The sequence below is a fragment of the Rhamphochromis sp. 'chilingali' genome (assembly GCF_963969265.1).
Source record: "Rhamphochromis sp. 'chilingali' genome assembly, chromosome: 1".
NCBI classification, from domain to species: domain Eukaryota; kingdom Metazoa; phylum Chordata; class Actinopteri; order Cichliformes; family Cichlidae; genus Rhamphochromis; species Rhamphochromis sp. 'chilingali'.
The window spans coordinates 11,759,784-11,779,010 of NC_137929.1; the positions used below are offsets into that span (position 1 = coordinate 11,759,784).

The 19,227-nt window shown below is 39.6% G+C and overlaps 1 protein-coding gene across 3 annotated transcripts in view; it reads left to right on the plus strand.

Annotated features, from left to right (window-relative positions):
- The first annotated feature begins 3,020 nt into the window (after positions 1-3,020).
- Positions 3,021-19,227, plus strand: part of acox3 (acyl-CoA oxidase 3, pristanoyl) — a 32,116-nt gene continuing 15,909 nt past the window's right edge. The window contains exons 1-8 of one of the 3 annotated variants that reach the window (XM_080868532.1): positions 3,021-3,138; positions 4,484-4,626; positions 6,545-6,642; positions 6,751-6,886; positions 7,312-7,386; positions 7,477-7,566; positions 9,536-9,679; positions 12,135-12,223. In XM_080868532.1, the coding sequence (XP_080724658.1) occupies positions 4,504-4,626; positions 6,545-6,642; positions 6,751-6,886; positions 7,312-7,386; positions 7,477-7,566; positions 9,536-9,679; positions 12,135-12,223 (755 nt within the window). In that variant the 5' untranslated portion in view covers positions 3,021-3,138; positions 4,484-4,503. The other 2 variants (XM_080868534.1, XM_080868533.1) reach the window with 2 other exon arrangements.

The window sequence follows — 19,227 nt, forward strand, 5'->3', positions numbered from 1 at the left end:
ACAGCTGGAGCTCCGTTCTGCTGAGACGGGCCATCGGAGTCTGTTATCTTTATGGTTATATATCTATATTCTGTTCATCAACAAATGATGGTGATTCTGTTGCTGCTGCTGTTGTAAATTTGGTAGAATAAAAATGAAATTAATTTGGTGAGTCAACAGCAAAGGATGAGGGGCAGTTTTACCAAGGTTCATCCTCCAGCACAAACTCCGAGTTATTTGACAAATGATGAATTTGTCCTTGTGAACTTTAGGTTACATGAGCAGTAAACCCACAGAATAATCGGAGACCTTTTTTTTTCTCGGTGATAAACTATAGAAATATATTCGTTTGAGCAATACAGTCTTTCAGAGAATGTTCTATAGTTCTTTCAAAGCATACTTGCTGTAGTCCTTTGCTGAGACTTGTTCAACTAAACTTAATCTTTCATGGTGCCTCAGTTCTCCAGAGCTGATGTTGCCAGCTTTTGTCTTCTCTCCGCATCAGTTTCTATCTTTCCTGTCTTTCTGTGATCGTTTGAGGTTGTCTGTGCTCCTGAGTGACACTCATTCCAGGTAGACATTATTTGGCACCTTAGCTTTTTGCCTTAAAGGAACTTTCTTTGTTGCTTCCTGTGTTCAGACCGTCCCTGGGTTTCCTCCTTTTACCTCTGGGGTCCCATTTCCCCTGCGATTTTGTAGATGTCCTGTTGAAGCACTGGGAGTAATGCACTGAACTTTGATTGTCTCAAGGTCTGCTCTTGAGTCCACTCCATCATTTATAACTGCCATAATTATTACATCATTATTGCATGTGTGTTTTGTTTAAATACAATTTTAAGTAAGCCTATTTTTATGAATAATAATTTATTTGTGTTAACACTACATGAGAAAACGCAAATATGTTTACATTTTGTGTTGCCTGGGGGCCTGTTTTAGTGTCGCACTGCATTCCTGCCAGGAGTCAATATTAAATGTGGGAGGAGTTTACAGTCCACAAAAAAATGAATTATGCTTAACCCTTGTATGGTGTTCGGGTCTGTGAGACCCGTGTTCAGTTTTTTTCAAAAGAAAAATTAAACAATTAATTATTTTTTCACGTGTAAATGTGTTGTGTCTTTCCACTCACTCCACTTGATTATAACTGATTTATTTATAACATTTTATATAAAAGAAAAACGAGAAGCACATTAATTCATAAATGTGATCTAACAAAGGTAAAGGGAAAAAATTAACCATGTTTGCTGTTCATATGTCTTGTAATTGGGATGAAGTAAACATCTGTTGAGTAATTTAACATAAAATTGTTTGATAGTGTTAATTTGGAAAGCCAAAACTCTAGCGGGTCCACCAGACCCATGAACACTGGCTGAGTAACAAAAATACGAACACCACACAAGGGTTAAGGGGACATGGACCGCAGATCTAAGTCAAGAAGAGCTTTGCTCTGCAAACTGACTCATTCCCTCTTTGTTGTGTGCAGCAAGGTATGTTTGTTTATTTGTTTATTCTGCGTGGCACACGTTTATAGTTCAATTTGTGCCGTCTGTATGATGTGATGCATGCTTGTTTGTACAATATGATGCATTTTGCACAGTTTGATGGTGAATCTGATGACAGTGATGTTAAAGTGCCAGGTAGCAATTAAATTAATCAGTAACTTGAAAATCCTAGTGTCATGTATTTCTTGGAGGGAGTGATAATTGAACTTGGACCTGCTGAAGTTTCTGTAACCTGCCCGCACTCGATTGTCAAGATGACAGTCACAGATAAGACACTCTTTAGCATTAAAGACACACAAGTCTAACAGTGTGTTATGAAGAAATCTATAAGACAGACACTGACATTCGTCCTCTGAAGAATAAGACTCTGAATTCCCTAATAACAATGTATGAAGATGCTCTCCTGGAGTACTCAATGCAACACGCCGCATTCACCCATACTATTATCTATACTTTCAGTGCTTTTTAACTGACATTCATATTCTGACAACCTACAACCTACAATTACTACATAATTCCATTTGTTCATTCATAGTTTTGATGCCTTCAGTGAGAATCTACAGTGTAAACATTCATGAAAATACAGAAAAACCATTAAATGAGAAGCTGTGTCCAAACGTCTGACCGGCAGTGTGTGTCAAACACTACGTAACAATATGGCAAAAACCACAAGGATTTTGCAAGGCACGTCCTGAACAATAAAACATTGCACACACCTTACTGCACACTGTAAATTATTGTGTTGGAATCTGGGACAACACTTAGAAGAGTTCTCTACAAAAAATATACACAATGCAAAAAAGAGCAATAAGAATTATGCATAATGTTTGGTTTCGTGAACGCACAAATAATCATTTTTTAAACTCACAAGTTATTAAATCCATGGAATTGATTTGAATTTAAAACCGCACAGGTGACGTTCAAAGCAAGTAATAATATCCTTCAAAGTAACTTTCGAATGTATTTCAGAATAGTCTTCAGACAGAACGACTTTTCAAAATAAGATTACCCATCAGACCAAAAGGTTACTCAGGAATGTGCAATAGTAATTTTCTTCTTTTTGTTTTAAAGCACTGACCTATTGTACCTCTCTCCTTATTCATGACGTTAACCTGTGGTGTCATTGGAATGTTGTGGTTATGCTGCAAAGCATATATGTGTTGGTAAGGAGGGTGGGGGTGGAGACGGGGAGGAAAGGGACTCGTAGGGTTTGGGTTTGGGGTAATGTTCTCGATATGTTGTATGTTTGTGGTGTGCTGTATAAGACAGTTTCCCTTTGTTCTAAAACAAATAAATATTGCATTACAAGTTTACTCAAACCTATCAAACAGCATCATAAAATAGATTAGACTAATAATCAACTCATAAAGTGATATTTTAACGTTGGAGTTTTGCATATGTTACATCAGTGTAACATCAGCGTTAGTAATAAGCGATGTGATCACGTGATTCCGCATGGATTTCCTAAAATGTAACAAATGATGTTACTTTTCACTGCGCTAGAGGATACTTTTATTCTGAAGGATGCAGAGAGGAAGTGTTGTCGTCGCTGTTAGGAAGCGTCATTTTTCCTGCTTACCTTCTTACGCGTAGCTCACAGCTCAGTTGGGAAACTGACAGAGAAGCCAGCAACACGCCGGCGTGACAACCGCAGCGTTCGGTAAGATATGAGACGTGACGTGACGTGACGTATGCACCTAAAGGCTTATTCAAGTGAAGACTTTACTTTTATAATGTTGGGAGACCTGCAGTCAGCTGAGACCGAAGGAGTTACCTGGATGCGTGACGAAACGTTTCTCTCGATGAAAACGTCCAGATGACCAGAATCAACCTTGAGGATTTCCTTTCGTCACTTCTCTAGTTTTGCACACCTGCCAGTCCACAGCAGGTGACGCTGAGCACAACGCCGTGGAACTCCTTCACGTGCATTAGCGGGTCCAGACGCCGTTAGCTTTGAACTTTGGTCCGCGTTTGGCAGCTGATAAGTTACAAAAAGGTATAAAGGTCACGCTGGTCTTTGATCGTCGGTGATGTTCTTGAGCCGTAAAAAAGTCCGTCTGTGCGTCCGATATCAACACGAAAGAGCTTATTTGAAGTGCAGTAGTCATTGTTGATGTGCTAGCTGTAAAACCTTTGCTAAAGACTTTGGTCAAATCTACAATCAGCCTGTGTGCAAATACACACTCAGTGAATGCCACAGTAAGCCTCCCGTGGGTGACTGACCTGTACCTGCATAGCGTCACTAAACCAACGAAGAAAAAACTTGTCATTAAAATTATACTTTAAATCAAGCGCGTGTGCAGTTTAAGATAAGATAAGATAGAACTTTATTAATCCCTCGGGTGGGTTCCTCTGGGAAATTCGACTTCCAAAAAGCACAGCAACGACCGAAGTTACAGTTACAGAATATTTTATTTATATATACACACACACACACACACACACACACACACACACACACACACACACACACACAGACACATATAAATACAGAGACAAATATAAATAAAATATACGAAGGGAATAAATAGGAATAAAAAATAAAAATACAAGTGAATTGCACATTTCAAGTATTGAGGTCTATTGCACCATTGACTATTTACAAAAAAGTATTGCACAAGGTATTGTACAATACTGTGCAATATTGGTATTTAGTTATCAGGTATTAATGCACAATTTTGAACCCAGCATTACATTTATGTTATTGAATCTTCAAGGCCACTAAAATGTGTACATTAATGCATTTAATCTGACTTGTACACTTTCTTAAAAGAAATATCTGATACTGCGCTTCAGTCAGCTTTCATCACAGCACAGGACCTGTCTTAGTAAGGCCTCTGACTCTGGACTCATCTCTGTGCTTGTGCTTGACCTCACTGCAGCATTCAGTACTGTTGAGCATAATATTTCAGTGCACACATTAAAGTGTGCTTTCACAGGGTCCAGTGCTAGGACTAGTTCTGTTCATTTACTGTCCCATTTTCTTCTGTCTTGTATCTCTTCAGAGTGCACAGTGCCTTAAAACATGATGAACCGTGACGTGGCTGACCTCCCCAGCGGCCCGCTCGATGTCTACAGGAACAAAGCCTCCTTCAGCTGGAAGGACATGGTCCGCTTTGTAGATGGAGAAGATGTATATCTATTCAAGGTAACAGCACAGGCTGTACTCATGGCATTGTGTATTAAACAGCGTTTGCGTGAGATCAGGAAAATCATATGGTAAGCCTAAACTGTTGTAACTTGCCACTGAGAAGCCAAGAGATTTTCACTTGGAGCATAGACAGGATGATGTATTTACATCCTCACCTTTAACTATTGCGTTTTCACTTCTCTTAGAATAAATCATCACACTTCTCCATGATTCTGCTTCTGAACACACACACACACACACACACACACACACACACACACACACACACACACACACACACACACACACACACACACACACACACACACGTCCGGTGCAGCATCATATCTTGTGGACAGAGATATGATGTTGTTCCTGAGACATGCTGGGGCTACTCTCCTAGCTTGAGGGCCATTGCACCGACTGGTTCGATTACCACTGGGACCACCGTTACCTTCACCCTCCACATCTTCTCGAGCTCTTCTCTGAGCCCTTGGTACTCCTCCAGCTTTTCGTGTTTCTTCTTCCTGCTGTTGCTTTTGATTCTTACTGCTGAGATATCTTTGAAGCATTGAAAGGTTACTCACGGTTTATCATTATTCAGAGTGTGGCCTTCTGTGAAGGAAGATTTGAAGTTGAACATCACACACACACACACACACACACACACACACACACACACACACACACACACACACACACACACACACACACACACACACACACACACTCACTATTATGCAATATAAAAAGTGACATACACTTCTAATTTCAACAGCAAGGCACACTTACAGAAAACAGTAAAGTGTGAAATTACTGCCTACGTTAGTAAACAGTGGTGCCAACTGGTGGATGAATATAAAAATGAAATATTTAAAGTGAGTAGTCCATCCATCTATCCAATTTCCTCTGCTTATCCTGGGCTGAGTCCGCATCGCTCCAGCTGCAGCACCACTGCGTCTGTTGATCCCCTGCTCCCATCACTCGTGAACAAGACCCTGAGATACTTAAACTCTTCTACTTGGGGCAGCAACTCGTCCCTGACCCGGAGTGGGCATCTGGGAAAAGCCACACAAGATCTGAGACCACCCAAGTGGAACATTTTGCTTCTTCCATTCAAATTATGAACCGGTCCCCCTATAGTTGGAGCACACCCTTCGGTCTCCCTCCCTGCCAATGGGAACTGTCTCCTCAGGTACCGCCCCCGTATCTCCACACAATATTGGAGAGGTGTGTTAACCAAGACAGCTCTACAACATCCAGAACCTTCAAGAACCTCAGTGAACCTCATCCACCCGAGGAGCTCTGCCACTAAGCATTTGTTTAACTGCCTCAGTGACCTCACCCGTCCTGGAGGATGAGTCGCCCCCTCGTCCCCAGACTCTGCTTCCTCTATGGAGCATGTGTCCGTGGGATTAAGGAGGTTCTTTGAAGTATTCCTTAGTGTTCCTAAAGTAAGTAGTCCAAAATAAAATCTTAACATAAAGGATAAGTTGATGTTAAGATGAATGTGGGATTCTTGTACGTTCTTGTTACCATTTCCAGGCTGAAGAACAACCTTTGAATTTGCTACATCTGTGCCGCTCGTAATGCCTTCCTCTTTGGCTAACACTTTAGCTTCTTGCAGCTCTTCTTCAAACGCTGGCAGTTTTCAGAGCAGGGCTCAACTTTCATCTGCAGAATTATGCGACAAATACTTTTCAATTATGAAAGCTCAAGCAGCTATCAGCTTAGATTTAACTTTGTGATATTGACATTTTTCATCCTAAACAACTGTATTATACAATGAATGTCATGCAAACAAGATCACATGGAGACATTTCACCTCTTTTAATGTTCATATTCTTTTCCATTAAGCCATGGCTATCAACTATGAAGCATTTTGTCAGGTGGATTTCACTTTGTCTTACTCTGTCTGGTCCTTTCCACATTACAGCAACATGTGTTCAGGACACTGGAGAACGACCCTCTGTTTGCCCGTCAGCCTGGTGAAGATGTCCCCATAGAGAAAAAGAGAGAGCTGAACTTTCTGAGGTATCTACTTGGTAAACTACAGCTGAAGTTATGTAGCACCTGTCGTGTCCTCTGTTCTGTAAGTCGGTACTTTCTAAAGACAATAAAACTCCATATGAAAATTCACAGAATGAAGCAGCTGCTTCGGTACAACTTTGTCACCAAGGAAGAGGCGATGGCCAATCCCTGGAAAGCGATGTACCTCAACGACTGTCTGGGCATGTATGACTGGGCCTTGGTTGCTAAGCTCTTCCTCAGCCTGGGGGTAATTGTGTTTGAGTAAAATGTCCTCACACAGACACACAGAGTGTATGTTATATGAGATGACTAAGATTGTGTTTCTGAGCAATGTTAAGACGGTTTATGACTGGCAAAGCCACAGCCGTTTTCACTCTAAAACAAGCAACACTGTAATTTTAAACCATAAAACGTGTGGTTTGTTTGTTTGTTTGAATTTCCACAAACATTGGGAAGTTTCTAGTTTGTGGATTGAGCCACTATTATTATTCTCCAGGATGCATTTAGCAAAACATCACTAAAAGGGTATTCTGCATAAAGATCGGTTGTGTTAAAATCAGTTTTTAAAATTGGGGGAAAGCTTTCATTTGTTTAATATCTTCACATAGCTGTTATTATTTGTTTTTCTTTTATCGTGTCATTCAGTTAGATTCAAAACCTTTTATGTTTCAGATGTTTGGAGCAACTGTTGCCAACTCAGGGTCAAGCAGACATAAGAAATTTGTTGAAAACACCAAAGACCTGAGGGTAAGACAGCGAATCCTGAGTAAGAGGAGGAAGGAGTCGACTGCTCACTGTCTGCTATTGTGTTCATAAAACTTTTACATATGTGCTTAGATCTTTGGATGCTTTGCATTGACTGAGTTGAGCCATGGCAGTAACACCAGAGCCATGAGGACCACGGCCAAGTATGACCCCTCTACTCAGGTCAGTGCACTCTGAAAACAAACACACACACACACACACACACACACACACACACACACACACACACACACACACACACACACACACACACACACACACACACCACCTTGCAGGCAGTCTTTATCTGGATGGGTTTTGCATGTCATTCCTGGGAACTGCTGGAGCCAACTTCCCATTTTTGGGATTACTGCACCAAATGCTCAGAGTACCACAGGAACCACTTCCTGGGGATTTTTGATATCAGCCACTTTTTCTGTCTGCTGGTTGTACATGCCATGCAGGGGCCTCTTCTTCCATGATGGTTCCACTTCTCGCTCTTCATCTTTCTTGGGTTTCTGCTGCCTGAGGAATTCACTAAACACATAATCGGATGTGGCCATCTTCCTAATGTACTCATGGATCTTTGTAGTTTCATCTTGAAAAGTGTTTTTTACACACAGTAGCCCATAGCAACCTTACTTCGCCTTAGCGTGTAGTCTCAGGGTGCTTTGGAGTGAAACCCTTCATGCATGCTAAGGTCGGGCTTGTCCTCCTTTGACTAGCTGATTATTCCCTGTTTTTGTTACCATCCAACTACACTTCTCATGTTCGAATGACATTCCAGTGTCATTGCTGTAGATCCTAGTGGTATAGATCAGTTAATCAATGTCTCGTGAACTCTTGGAGTACAGTCATCCATGTAGAGGAGGTGCCTGACAATTACTCCATGCCATAGTCGGTATCCATAGCCAGATTTGATGACTTCACCGAGGGGGTTCAGGCTTATGAAGAACAGTGGGGAGAGAGCATCTCCTTGGTAGATCGTGCACTTGATGCCACTTGCGCTATTAGCTTGAAGTTGGCCTCTAGTCTTGTTCTTCACATCCCCACTGTAGGTTCTGAGGGTCCCCTTGATCCCTAAGAATTCCAGGATCCATGTGTGGAGCATTGAGTCATTGAGGCTTTCTTGTAGTCAATACAGGCGGTGCACAGGTCGGTCAGTCTGGTCTTACAGTCTCGGGCTACTGCTCTGTCTACCAGTAGCTGCTGTTTCGCCTTTCGTTAGCCCTTCTGAGCATGTCTTTTCCATAGCAGCTGGTTCATTTGTGCTGCCAGGTGCTCATGGAGTGCAGTTTGCTTCTTCAGCCAGTGGGTTTGGATCATCAGGGCCTGGTGTTATCCAGCTGTTCATGCTGAAGACTCTTTCTTGGATGTTTGCCACTGTGATGGTTACTGGATCCTGTTCAGGAGGTTGCTGTGGTCTGCTCTTATGGTCACTGAGCGTTGTTGTTAAGTATCGTCCTTCTCCCATATGGTCTTCCAGTATTGCTCGGTCTCCAGGATTGGTAGGTATTTTCTCATACTGCTTCTCCTACTGCTGATCTGATCAAGCAGTCTTGGTTTGGTGGTCGCCTGGAAAATGGCATTTGTCTGACTGCACTGTGGTTACGGTGTGGGGCTCTGCCCTGTAGATCCAGTTCAATTCAATTTTATTTATACAGTGGCAAATCACAACGACAGTCGCCTGAAGGCATTTAATACTGTAAGATAAAGACCTTACAATAATACAGAAACCCCCAAAATCAGACACCCCTGATGAGCAAGCACTCTGGCAACAGTGGGAAGGAAAAACTCCCCTTTACAGCTACACCCTCCAGAAATGCTTCATCTGGGCTCTTATCTAGAAGTTGCTAAGCTTTCTCTTCCACTTCCAACCAACCACATTACATTTTAAGACTTTTATATAAGTTTGTTAAAGTTGTGAGCTTAATTTTAACTGTCGACTTTTGGCCGTTTCATGCGATCATGTCATAAAATAATGAAATCAAATAAAATTTTAATTTAAAATTATGAGGGCATTTGAGAGCGCACCCCTTAGGTCATACAGTGTAAGTCTCTAATAGCTGACTTTTCATTTGACTAATTGAGGGTCACATGGAGGAATTTTAATTTCTCCTCACTTGAACTGATTTCTGTTTCTCTTCTGTAGGAGTTTGTGATCAACTCTCCGGACTTTGAGGCTGCAAAGTTCTGGGTGGGGAACCTGGGAAAGACTGCTACCCATGCTGTGGTGTATGCTCAGCTCTACACACCTGATCAGGTGTGCCACGGACTGCACTCTTTTGTTGTCCCGGTGAGTTCTGGTGAATTTGAATATCTTTAAAGAAATGGCTGCTTGCATCACAAGGTACAAGGTAACTATCAGAAAGTCCAAGAGCTTTTGTGTTGTCAGGTAGCTATTCAAATAAGACCATCCACTCCATTTCAGAGCCATAGGAGACCTCACAGCTAAGTTTCTAGTAACTGATAGGGATGTGAAGCTCACTACTGCTGTTTTGACACTGTGTCGAGCTTCTGAGGTGCTGATGTTTCAGTGTGGTTCAAATCATCCAGCTCACGCGACTCAGAGCGAACTAGATTTCGGTGCGCTTCAGCAGAGGATGATTTAGCTGATGGACGTGCATGAAATGGACTGTAACATTTGATCAGAATTAGACCCTGTAAACAAATGTTTGTTTTTCTGAAGAAGGAAACAAATTACATTTTTTCATTTAAATATAATTTTAAATTAATTAAAAATAAAAGTTAACACATGCCAGCTACTTGCTTTACTTGACAGTGTGTAGAGGAAACCTGATGACATGAGCTCCTAGAAAGTTCTGAGGGCTGTGAGCAAGCTAACAAAAAACCTGTGTTTATACTTAATATTATCATTTATGTTTTATTTTAGTGAGTTATTGTGAGCAACACAAATGTTAACAGAGGGAGGATTTTGCTGAAGCACTCTGTTCATTACTGGTGATGGGAATTGATAAGAATGTAGTGATTCTGATTCCATTATCAATATCAGTTATCAGTTTGATACCTTATCTGTTCTCTTATCGATTCTCACTGGGTTCTTGTTCACTTTGTTTTGAGAGTCACCGCCGTTGCTAAGCAGCAGGAAAGAAATGACAGTCATGCAGATTAATTCCATGCTGTGGGTCAGATGTGTGTCCACGGTTGTTGAGGTGTTTACCTTCTTTGTTGTGATTAGAGTTGTTAATTAAAAACGCCATTATTACACGTTTCACAGAACACTTTACTTAAAAGTAATGCAGTATGATACTTAATTACTCCTGGGAAAAGGTTATTTATTATACTACTTGTTACATAAGTTGCTCTATAAAAAAGCTAACAATAAAAAATAACAACGAGGCTACAACTCCACACGCCAGCACAAATCTTCCATCTCTAAGGTCTTTGTCTTAGTAGAATGACTGCAAAAAGAAAAGATGGCTGCTGGGCTCGGCATTCATTCAGCTTTCACTCTGTGTTCTTAGCTAGCTTTGCGTTAGCATGCTCTATTAGCAGATGCTTGCCAAAGTAGTGTGAGGAGTTTCCCACTTTACCGTTTATCTCATCCTTTTGTGCAATAAATGTAAACGTCCATGTCCACGCTCTAGACTGTGTCGCTGTTTTCCTCCTCTGACCCGCGGACTGAAATCAGCTGATTGTAGTGCGAGTGCTAGAACTGGATCGATAGGCAGACTAACAAGTCCAAGGAATTGGACTACTGGGAACTGGTTTTCTCAATTCCCATCCCTGTTCATTATGGTTGCAGCAGGCTCAATATTTTCTTGCCTTGTTTGTGCGGGGATTTCCCCAAAGTGTGTGGTGGTCTCCATTATTGACAGTCTGGTGGATTAAGTAGCTTTGTTAGGAATTGTGCTGGACTTGTCTGTGTTACGGTTTCACAGGGTTGCAATAGCCAAATTGGCCAGCAGGTGTCACTGTGGAGATGGGATTCAGATTGTTTTGAAACCTCCGTACACGCCTCGCTCTGCCCATCACTAGTACCTGATCATTGTTCAAGCTCAGATGGCGTCCCTCAAGTAACTTTTTTTCAGCTGCACCACAGCAGATATCTGCCTCCGTCTCACCCCGTCCCAAGCATCCTCTCGTTACAGCAGCCCTCTACATGTCTTCTCTTACTGGAGGACATGTAAATCTTTTCCGTGGTTCCTCTTTTCCTGTTGCTTGCATGTCTGTCTAATTTTGTCTCCAGAATGCTTGACCTGTGCTGTCTCTCTAATTTATGTCATTCCTAATTTGGTCCATTCTCTTCACTCTCAATAAAGAAGCCTTAGTATCTTCCACTCTGCCACCTCCAGCTTGTCATCCTGTCAGCAGGTCTCACTTCCACCAGATAAACCTTTCCTTTTCACTCTTAATGCTATTCTTCTGTCACAAATCCTCATGTCAACCTACCCTGCCTGGACTCTGCTATCGCTCACTTGTGCGCTGTGCATAACCTGCAACGTGGACTGCACGGCCCTTACAGAAAGGAAGATGCATAAAAAAGACTATTTAATTTAAATAAAAGCAAAATGGTGTGTTATTTTCATTATTTCTTAAAAATGATAACTGTCTGAAAAGACTTGAACACCACGATTTCTAAAAGCGTTAGAAATCATGTATGATCAGCAGAGTTGGTCAAATAAAGTCATACTGCAGGTATCTTATACTGTGTGTTATTTTCAGCTGTTTGTGTAGATTTGTGTATTATTTGACACACAGCCAGTTAAGCTGTAATCACTCTGCTCCAGCTGAGAGATCCCAAGACCCTGCTGGCTTTGCCTGGTGTGCTGGTCGGAGACATGGGGAAGAAGCTGGGTCAGAACGGACTGGATAATGGGTAGGTGACTGCACATGCTGCATTTGTAAAATAAGATGGAAAACACAAGCAAATAAAGACATGATGCCCTTGATGTTGTGGAAATATGTTCTCACTGGCTATTGCAGTCACCAGGTAGAGTTGTTGGTGTGCTGGAATGGTACACAGTGTTTCAGAGTACTGAAAGAACATTACAGTTATCTTCATGAATCTTTTTAACCACACATTTGACATGTAGCCTGTATGACTGTGTCTTAGGGGTGGGCGGTATTATGAATATTTATATTAATAATTTTATCCAAAGAAGTTTCCTCAGGTAGTTCTGGAAATAAAGGAAATCGACTCTTTACAAAGTGGAGAATTTGTAAATAGCGTAAAAAATGCTCCAGAGGAACATTAAACTGCTTCAGGAGCTGCGTGAATGAGGCAACAATCCCATCTACAAAAAGGTCTTTGATATTTCTAAGGCCATTACTTTCCCATATTTTAAAGGCAGAGTCCATCATGGAGGGAACATATGATTTGAGCTGATCGGTGCTTTAATTGACATTAAGTGTAACCCAAACCTTTTCCTACATTGCACCCAGATTCTGAGCGTCATACAGCAAAGGGTTACGTTTATAGTCGTACAGTTCTAATGGGAGCGCTGCACTCAACAAAGCTCATAGGCACGTTTGACTCAATGACTCAATTTGGAGCCAAGATGGAGTCTTTGTAGTGAAACTACTCATCCAGTGCAGCATATTTCGAATATTTGCTGCCCAATAATAAGACTGAAAGTTTGGCCTAGTCCTCTGCATGAAATCTTTACGAATTCGTGGACTTTTGCCATTCCAAATAAATGCAGAGATATGCTTAGTCAGTGTTATAAAATACTTATTGGGTAAGTAGCAAGCAAATAAAGGAACTTGGGTCGTATGTTCATTTTGGTAGAACTGATGCAGCCAGTTAATGACAGTGGTAAACTGGTCCATCTCTGAAGATCTGTCTCAGTATTCTCAAGCAGCGGGACAAAGTTTCTTTCATAAAGACCTTTGTATGAGTGGGTAACCTTAACTCCCGATAGGTCACATACTCTGATTTAACTTTAAATTGAAAATTTGAAAATGAAACCTTCCTGGCTACAGAGTGGACACAGAGAAGTTCACTTTTATGCAGGTTCAACTTGTAACCTGAAAGTTTGCCAAAACATTCAAAAATGACAAGAGCACAGGGAAGAGAGCATAAAGGCTCTGACATATGCAGCAGGAGAACGTCAGCATATGAGGATATTTTGTGCTCCTGGTCAGCTCTGATGATGCCCTTAATGCAATTGTCAGCTTGCAGCTTAATCACCAATGGATCAATTGATAACGCAAAAAGAAGGGACATTTCATTGTTTTTCTTTACGCTACCTGTTCTGACCTGTCTCACCGATGTGATGTTTGTGTAATGTATGTATGGCTGGAAGAGGTCTAATTTCGCTGCAGGCAACTGCAAGTGGAAAAATAAATCATCAACATTATCCTCATCCTCCTCGATTTCTCAGTTTTATCTGACTGTAGACGCAGAGGTCATCCAGGTCTTTTTTTGGTTTTAGATGTCCTTGATCCAACACAGCTGATTTAAATGGCTAAATGACCTCCTCAACTCCTCAACTGAACCCTTGGTTTAGTGAAAGTAATTGTTGAAGTTAATTCGATGATCAATTGGACAAAAAGAGTCTAAATATCAGTGGTATTGAAAGTAGCTGTGCATAACTAAACATTTGGAGCACTGAGCAGGAAAGTGCAGAAGGGACAGGTGGAGGTGCTGCTAGTGAGTAGGCTACGAGCTAAGCTGGTGAATCCCTACAGACAACGTGAATGAATACTGTGAAAAAGCAGGTGATCGAACAAGATAAAACACATGAAGATTAGACTTATAAAATAAGATGTTATGAGTTATTAATTAAACTGGCTACATAGATAAGGTTCACAAAAATACCATTAGTGTTGTAAAAGGAACAGTAAGTGATACTCTACTGCAGAGAGCCAATATCAAGTGAGAACGCCTCCCAGGAAGGGACAGATCAGAGATCTCTGAGGGCAAAAGTCCAATCATGTTTGTGTGTTTGCCCAGACCTTGTAATAACCAGCAAAGCCTATCCACAGATATAACTAAGCATCAGCACATAGGGGATAATAAACCATCGATGTGCTTCTGACCAAAGTAATTTAATGCTTCCAGTAAAGAGTAAGACTTTAAAATTACAAAATGCTGTGTCCTTCTGCAATGCACTAATTGTGTGGATGCTTTAAGCATCCACACTATAGAGTTCCTGTTTCTCTTTATTCTTTATTATTATTATTCTTAGGACTTCCGTACACTTTTCGCCGTTTAACTACTTCCACAATTTTTGTGCTATTTTCACCGTTCAAACTTTAAACTATTCAGCTATTTTTGCTAATTCCTGCTATATCTTTTGGTATTTTTAACTATTATACTTTTTAAAATATTCCACTTTTTTCCTTTAATTTGTCCCATTGAAATGAATGGGAAACTTCAGCAATTCTGCTAAAATTTGCTTGTTTTTGAAACTTAACTACTTCCTCATATTTTCACCTAGAACAACCATTCAAACTTTAAAATGTTCTCAAATTATTGGGCTATTCAGGTATAAATCAGCTTTTTCAAATCTTTTACCGTTTTACTTTTATGCCTCTTAAAGTTTTGAGTTGCAAAATTATGATTTTTCACAAAATACATGCGTTGTTATGGTTGCTATGCTCTTGGCTTCCAGTGTGTCACTGAAGGTTTTGTAATTTTCACTTCATGTCCGAACAACTTCTTGCTACTTGCTCAATTTTCACTCAACTTCCACAAATTATACATCAAAACGTAGGTATTTTTGCTGGCTTTCAGAAAATGTCACCATCATTGTTGTGGGATTTATAGAATTTTGGCAAATCTCCTCAGACCAACACAAGGTCTCAAAACTCTCCATATAAAGTCAATGGAGAGCTTGTTCAAAATCATCGCTGGATTTCTGTAATGAGAGGCATATTCGAATCGTCATATCTCCTTAACGAAGCAAAGTTAAGACATGAGGCTTGTCCCCGAATATCTTCAGACACCCCTGACGCTCACAATTCAAGAATTTCTTTCTCACGTATTACCGTTCTGAAATGAGTTGGACTTGTTTGAGGGTAGGAAATTTGTCCTTCGCTCAAATTTCTTCAGATTTCAAACCCTGGAAATGAACCACTTTTTTCTCTCGTCATAACTTTTTTTTGGATTTCCACAGAGACCTGAAAATTTCCATGACTGTTCACCAAAGCCTGCTGTCTCTTACGGTGAAAGAATGATATCGATACTCCAAATAGATTTCGAGTTACAAAGCGTTGTTTGAGGGCAAGTCAAGGCAGTTTTTGCTTGGCTCTACTCAGTTATGGTGCATTTGAAGTCAAATATCTTTAATAATTCATATTTTAATGATAAATTGTTAACACTGGAAGATTCCCCCATCTCTTCTGAACAAAACGGTGTAAGAATGACCCTTCTAGCCCCTACGGTTAGGAAATTATGGTCATTTGTTTGAGGGGAGTCGTCACTATGAGAAATAGACTGCAATAATCCTGTGCCTCTCCTTGCTGCGTGTGTAAAAAGATGCACCCGTTTTGGCGGGAAAACGTAAACAGCCACTCTGATTGGTGGATTTAAATTCAGCAGCTCTCTCCCTCTGTGTGTGTGTGTGTGTGTGTGTTTAGTGGGAGAGAGAGGACTGTGCCCTTATTTGGCAGCATGTCATTGTAGGATTTAAATTGAATATAGTTAGACTGGTTGACTGGATTAGAGCCTGTGTTTGTGTGTCCCTCTGTGCATTTGTGTTTCAATATGCCTCAATATTTGTAATTTTGTAAGTTATTACTATTCTGCTAAATCATACTATTTTTGCTTTTCATAGGATTTGTGCCTAATATAGTATTTCTGCTAAATATAGTATTTCTGCTTTTTATAGGATTTGTGCTTAATATAGTATTTCTGCTTTTTATAGGATTTGTGCCTAATATAGTATTTCTGCTTTTTATAGGATTTGTGCTTAATATAGTATTTCTGCTAAATTATAGTATTTCTGCTTTTTATAGTATTTGTGCTAAAACATAGTATTTCTGCTAAATATAGTATTTCTGCTTTTTATAGGATTTGTGCCTAATATAGTATTTCTGCTTTTTATAGGATTTGTGCTTAATATAGTATTTCTGCTAAATTATAGTATTTCTGCTTTTTATAGTATTTGTGCTAAAACATAGTATTTCTACTAAATGTAGTATTTATGCTTAATCATAGTATTTCTATATATTTCTGCCAGGTCCCCAGGCAGCCAATCCTCTGTGAGGACTGAGACATTCAAATTTTCAAATCAGGGCCTGCACGGTTTCCCAGCCAATCATATATGTGGTCTGAGGAATACAAATTTGCATATTGGGGCCTTCATGGCTTCTAAGCCAGCCAATCATATCTGAGGGCTGAGGAATTCAAATCCACAAATCAGGGCCTGCACAGCTTCCCAGCCAGCCAATCATGTATGTGGGCTCCAGGCATTCAAATTTGCATATTGGGGAATTCATGGCTTCTAAGTGAACAAGTCATCCATGTCATATATCTCTAAAAATTCATATTTTAATGATAAATTGTCAACACTTGAAGATTCCCCCATCTCTTCTGAACAAAACGGTGTAAGAATGACCCTTCTAGCCCCTACGGTTAGGAAATTATGGTCATTTGTTTGAGGGGAGTCGTCACTATGAGAAATAGACTGCAATAATCCTGTGCCTCTCTGTGCTGCGTGTGTAAACAGAAGCACCTGTTTTGGCGGGAAAAAGTGCACAGGCTCTCTGATTGGTGGATTCAAATTCAGCAGCTCCCAGGCTGAACTAGAAACTTACTTCTCTCTCCCTGTGTGTGTGTGTGTGTGTGTGTGTGTGTGTGTGTGTGTGTGTGTGTGTGTGTGTGTGTGTGTTTAGTGGGAGAGAGAGGACCCTGCCCTTATTTGGCAGCATGTCATTGTAGGATTTAAATTGAATATAGTTAGACTGGTTGACTGAATTGGATCTTGTGTGTGTGTCTCTCTGTGCATGTGTGTTTCCTCATGTGTACATATTTGTAATTGTGTGGCTGTCATAAATTTTTTTGCAGATTTTTGTCATTTAACAAGTATATTTGAGGGACCCTCAGCATGTTCAGCATTTTTTCAGCTGTCCATTTTGCTTTTCCAATTTTTCTGTTTAACTTATTACTATTGTGCTAAATCATACTATTTCTGCTATTTTATAAGATTTGTGCTTAATATACTATTTCTGCTTTTATAGGATTTGTGCTTAATATAGTATTTCTGCTAAATGTAGTATTTATGCTTAATCATATTATTTCTGCTTTTCATAGGATTTGTGCTTAATATAGTATTTCTGCTAAATTTAGTATTTCTGATTAATTATAGTTTTTCTACTAAATCATAATACAGTATTTCTGCTTTTTATGGGATTTGTGCTAAAACAAAGTATTTCTACTAAATGTAGTATTTATGCTTAATCATACCATTTCTGCTTTTTATAGGATTTGTGCTTAATATAGTATTTCTGCTAAATTATAGTATTTCTGCCAAATTATAATATTTGTGCTAAAACATAGTCTTAATTTAAAATTACAATATTCATAGTTCATCACAGTGTCTCTGGTAAATCACAATATTTCTGCTCTGTTGTACTATTTTTCTAAATCATAGTGTTTCTGTAATGTTTAAGTATTTTTGGCTAAATATATTCTTTCTGTTATCTTATACTATTTCTCCTAAATTCTTGTATTTTTGAGAAGTTATCATGTTTCTGGTAAGTTACAATATTTCTGCTAAATTCTGCTATGCTATTGTATCTCTGCCAAGTATTATGTTTCCTCTAAGATATTGCAGTTCTGCTAAGTTATTCCATTTTAGCAAACTTCTTTTGCTTCTGCAAAGTTTTTACAATTTCTGCAACTTTTCAGCTTTTTCAGCTACTTTTTGCATACAGCTTCAGCTTTAAGCATCCACACTGCATTTTCGCAGGAAATGCAAATTTTTCTAGTTACTTTAAGTCATCTGGAACTGATAGACATTGGCCTCAGTCTGAACCCGGACTTTACTTCGGATTGGATCCACAGTATCCCACCCGGGATTAGAAGACCATCAGACGCTCCATGTTGTCCTTTAAAAAAGTATTGAGAATAATCTCATATCGGTAATGATAACGACAGAAGAGTCAGTAACATTACAAAAACATCACAAAGTAAGAGAAGAGGGAACAACTGACCACATGTCCATTTTGGATTTTATCTCTGAAGAGATGCATTGTGGGACTGCTGGTCAGTTTAAAGGGACACAGTACTTTTTATTGAGCAGGTGATGAGAAACATTTAGCGTGGACACAGTAATTTTCAATAAATTCAAATATTTTCTTTGGTTAAATATATATATAATAATATTAGGCATAAATATAGAGATTTTACATAGCATGGCAGAATTATATCTGTTTTATATGATAAGGATTTTTATGACATTAACGAAAAACATAAAAAAATTGATCCAGACACATATTGGTGATGAGAATTTTGAAAAAACCCATTTATTCCTCGAGGTCTCTTTGGTTTTGGAGAATATGACCTAGACTTACTAACCACAGCTTTGTGGGAATCACCCAATTCAGTGCCCTGCGCTATATTGTAAATAATAGAATATAATCCGGTGCCACCTGAGGGCCTAAAGATGATGGTCATCCAATATTGGATTGTTAATATAGTGTTAACAAAAGAAAACTGCTCCAGAATCTTTTGTTAACACTTTGTACTGTAGATGATGATATTCATAAAATTCACAATTTTATTTTAGCAGTGTTCAGAAATGGTTCCACCTCTGCCCATCTTTACTTTCTGAGAAAATGTACCACCTCATTTTACAGTCTTTTGTTGCCTCCATCCCAACTTTTGTTCTTTTAAATGTGTTGGTGCCATAAGACTAAAAATTAGAAAAAAAA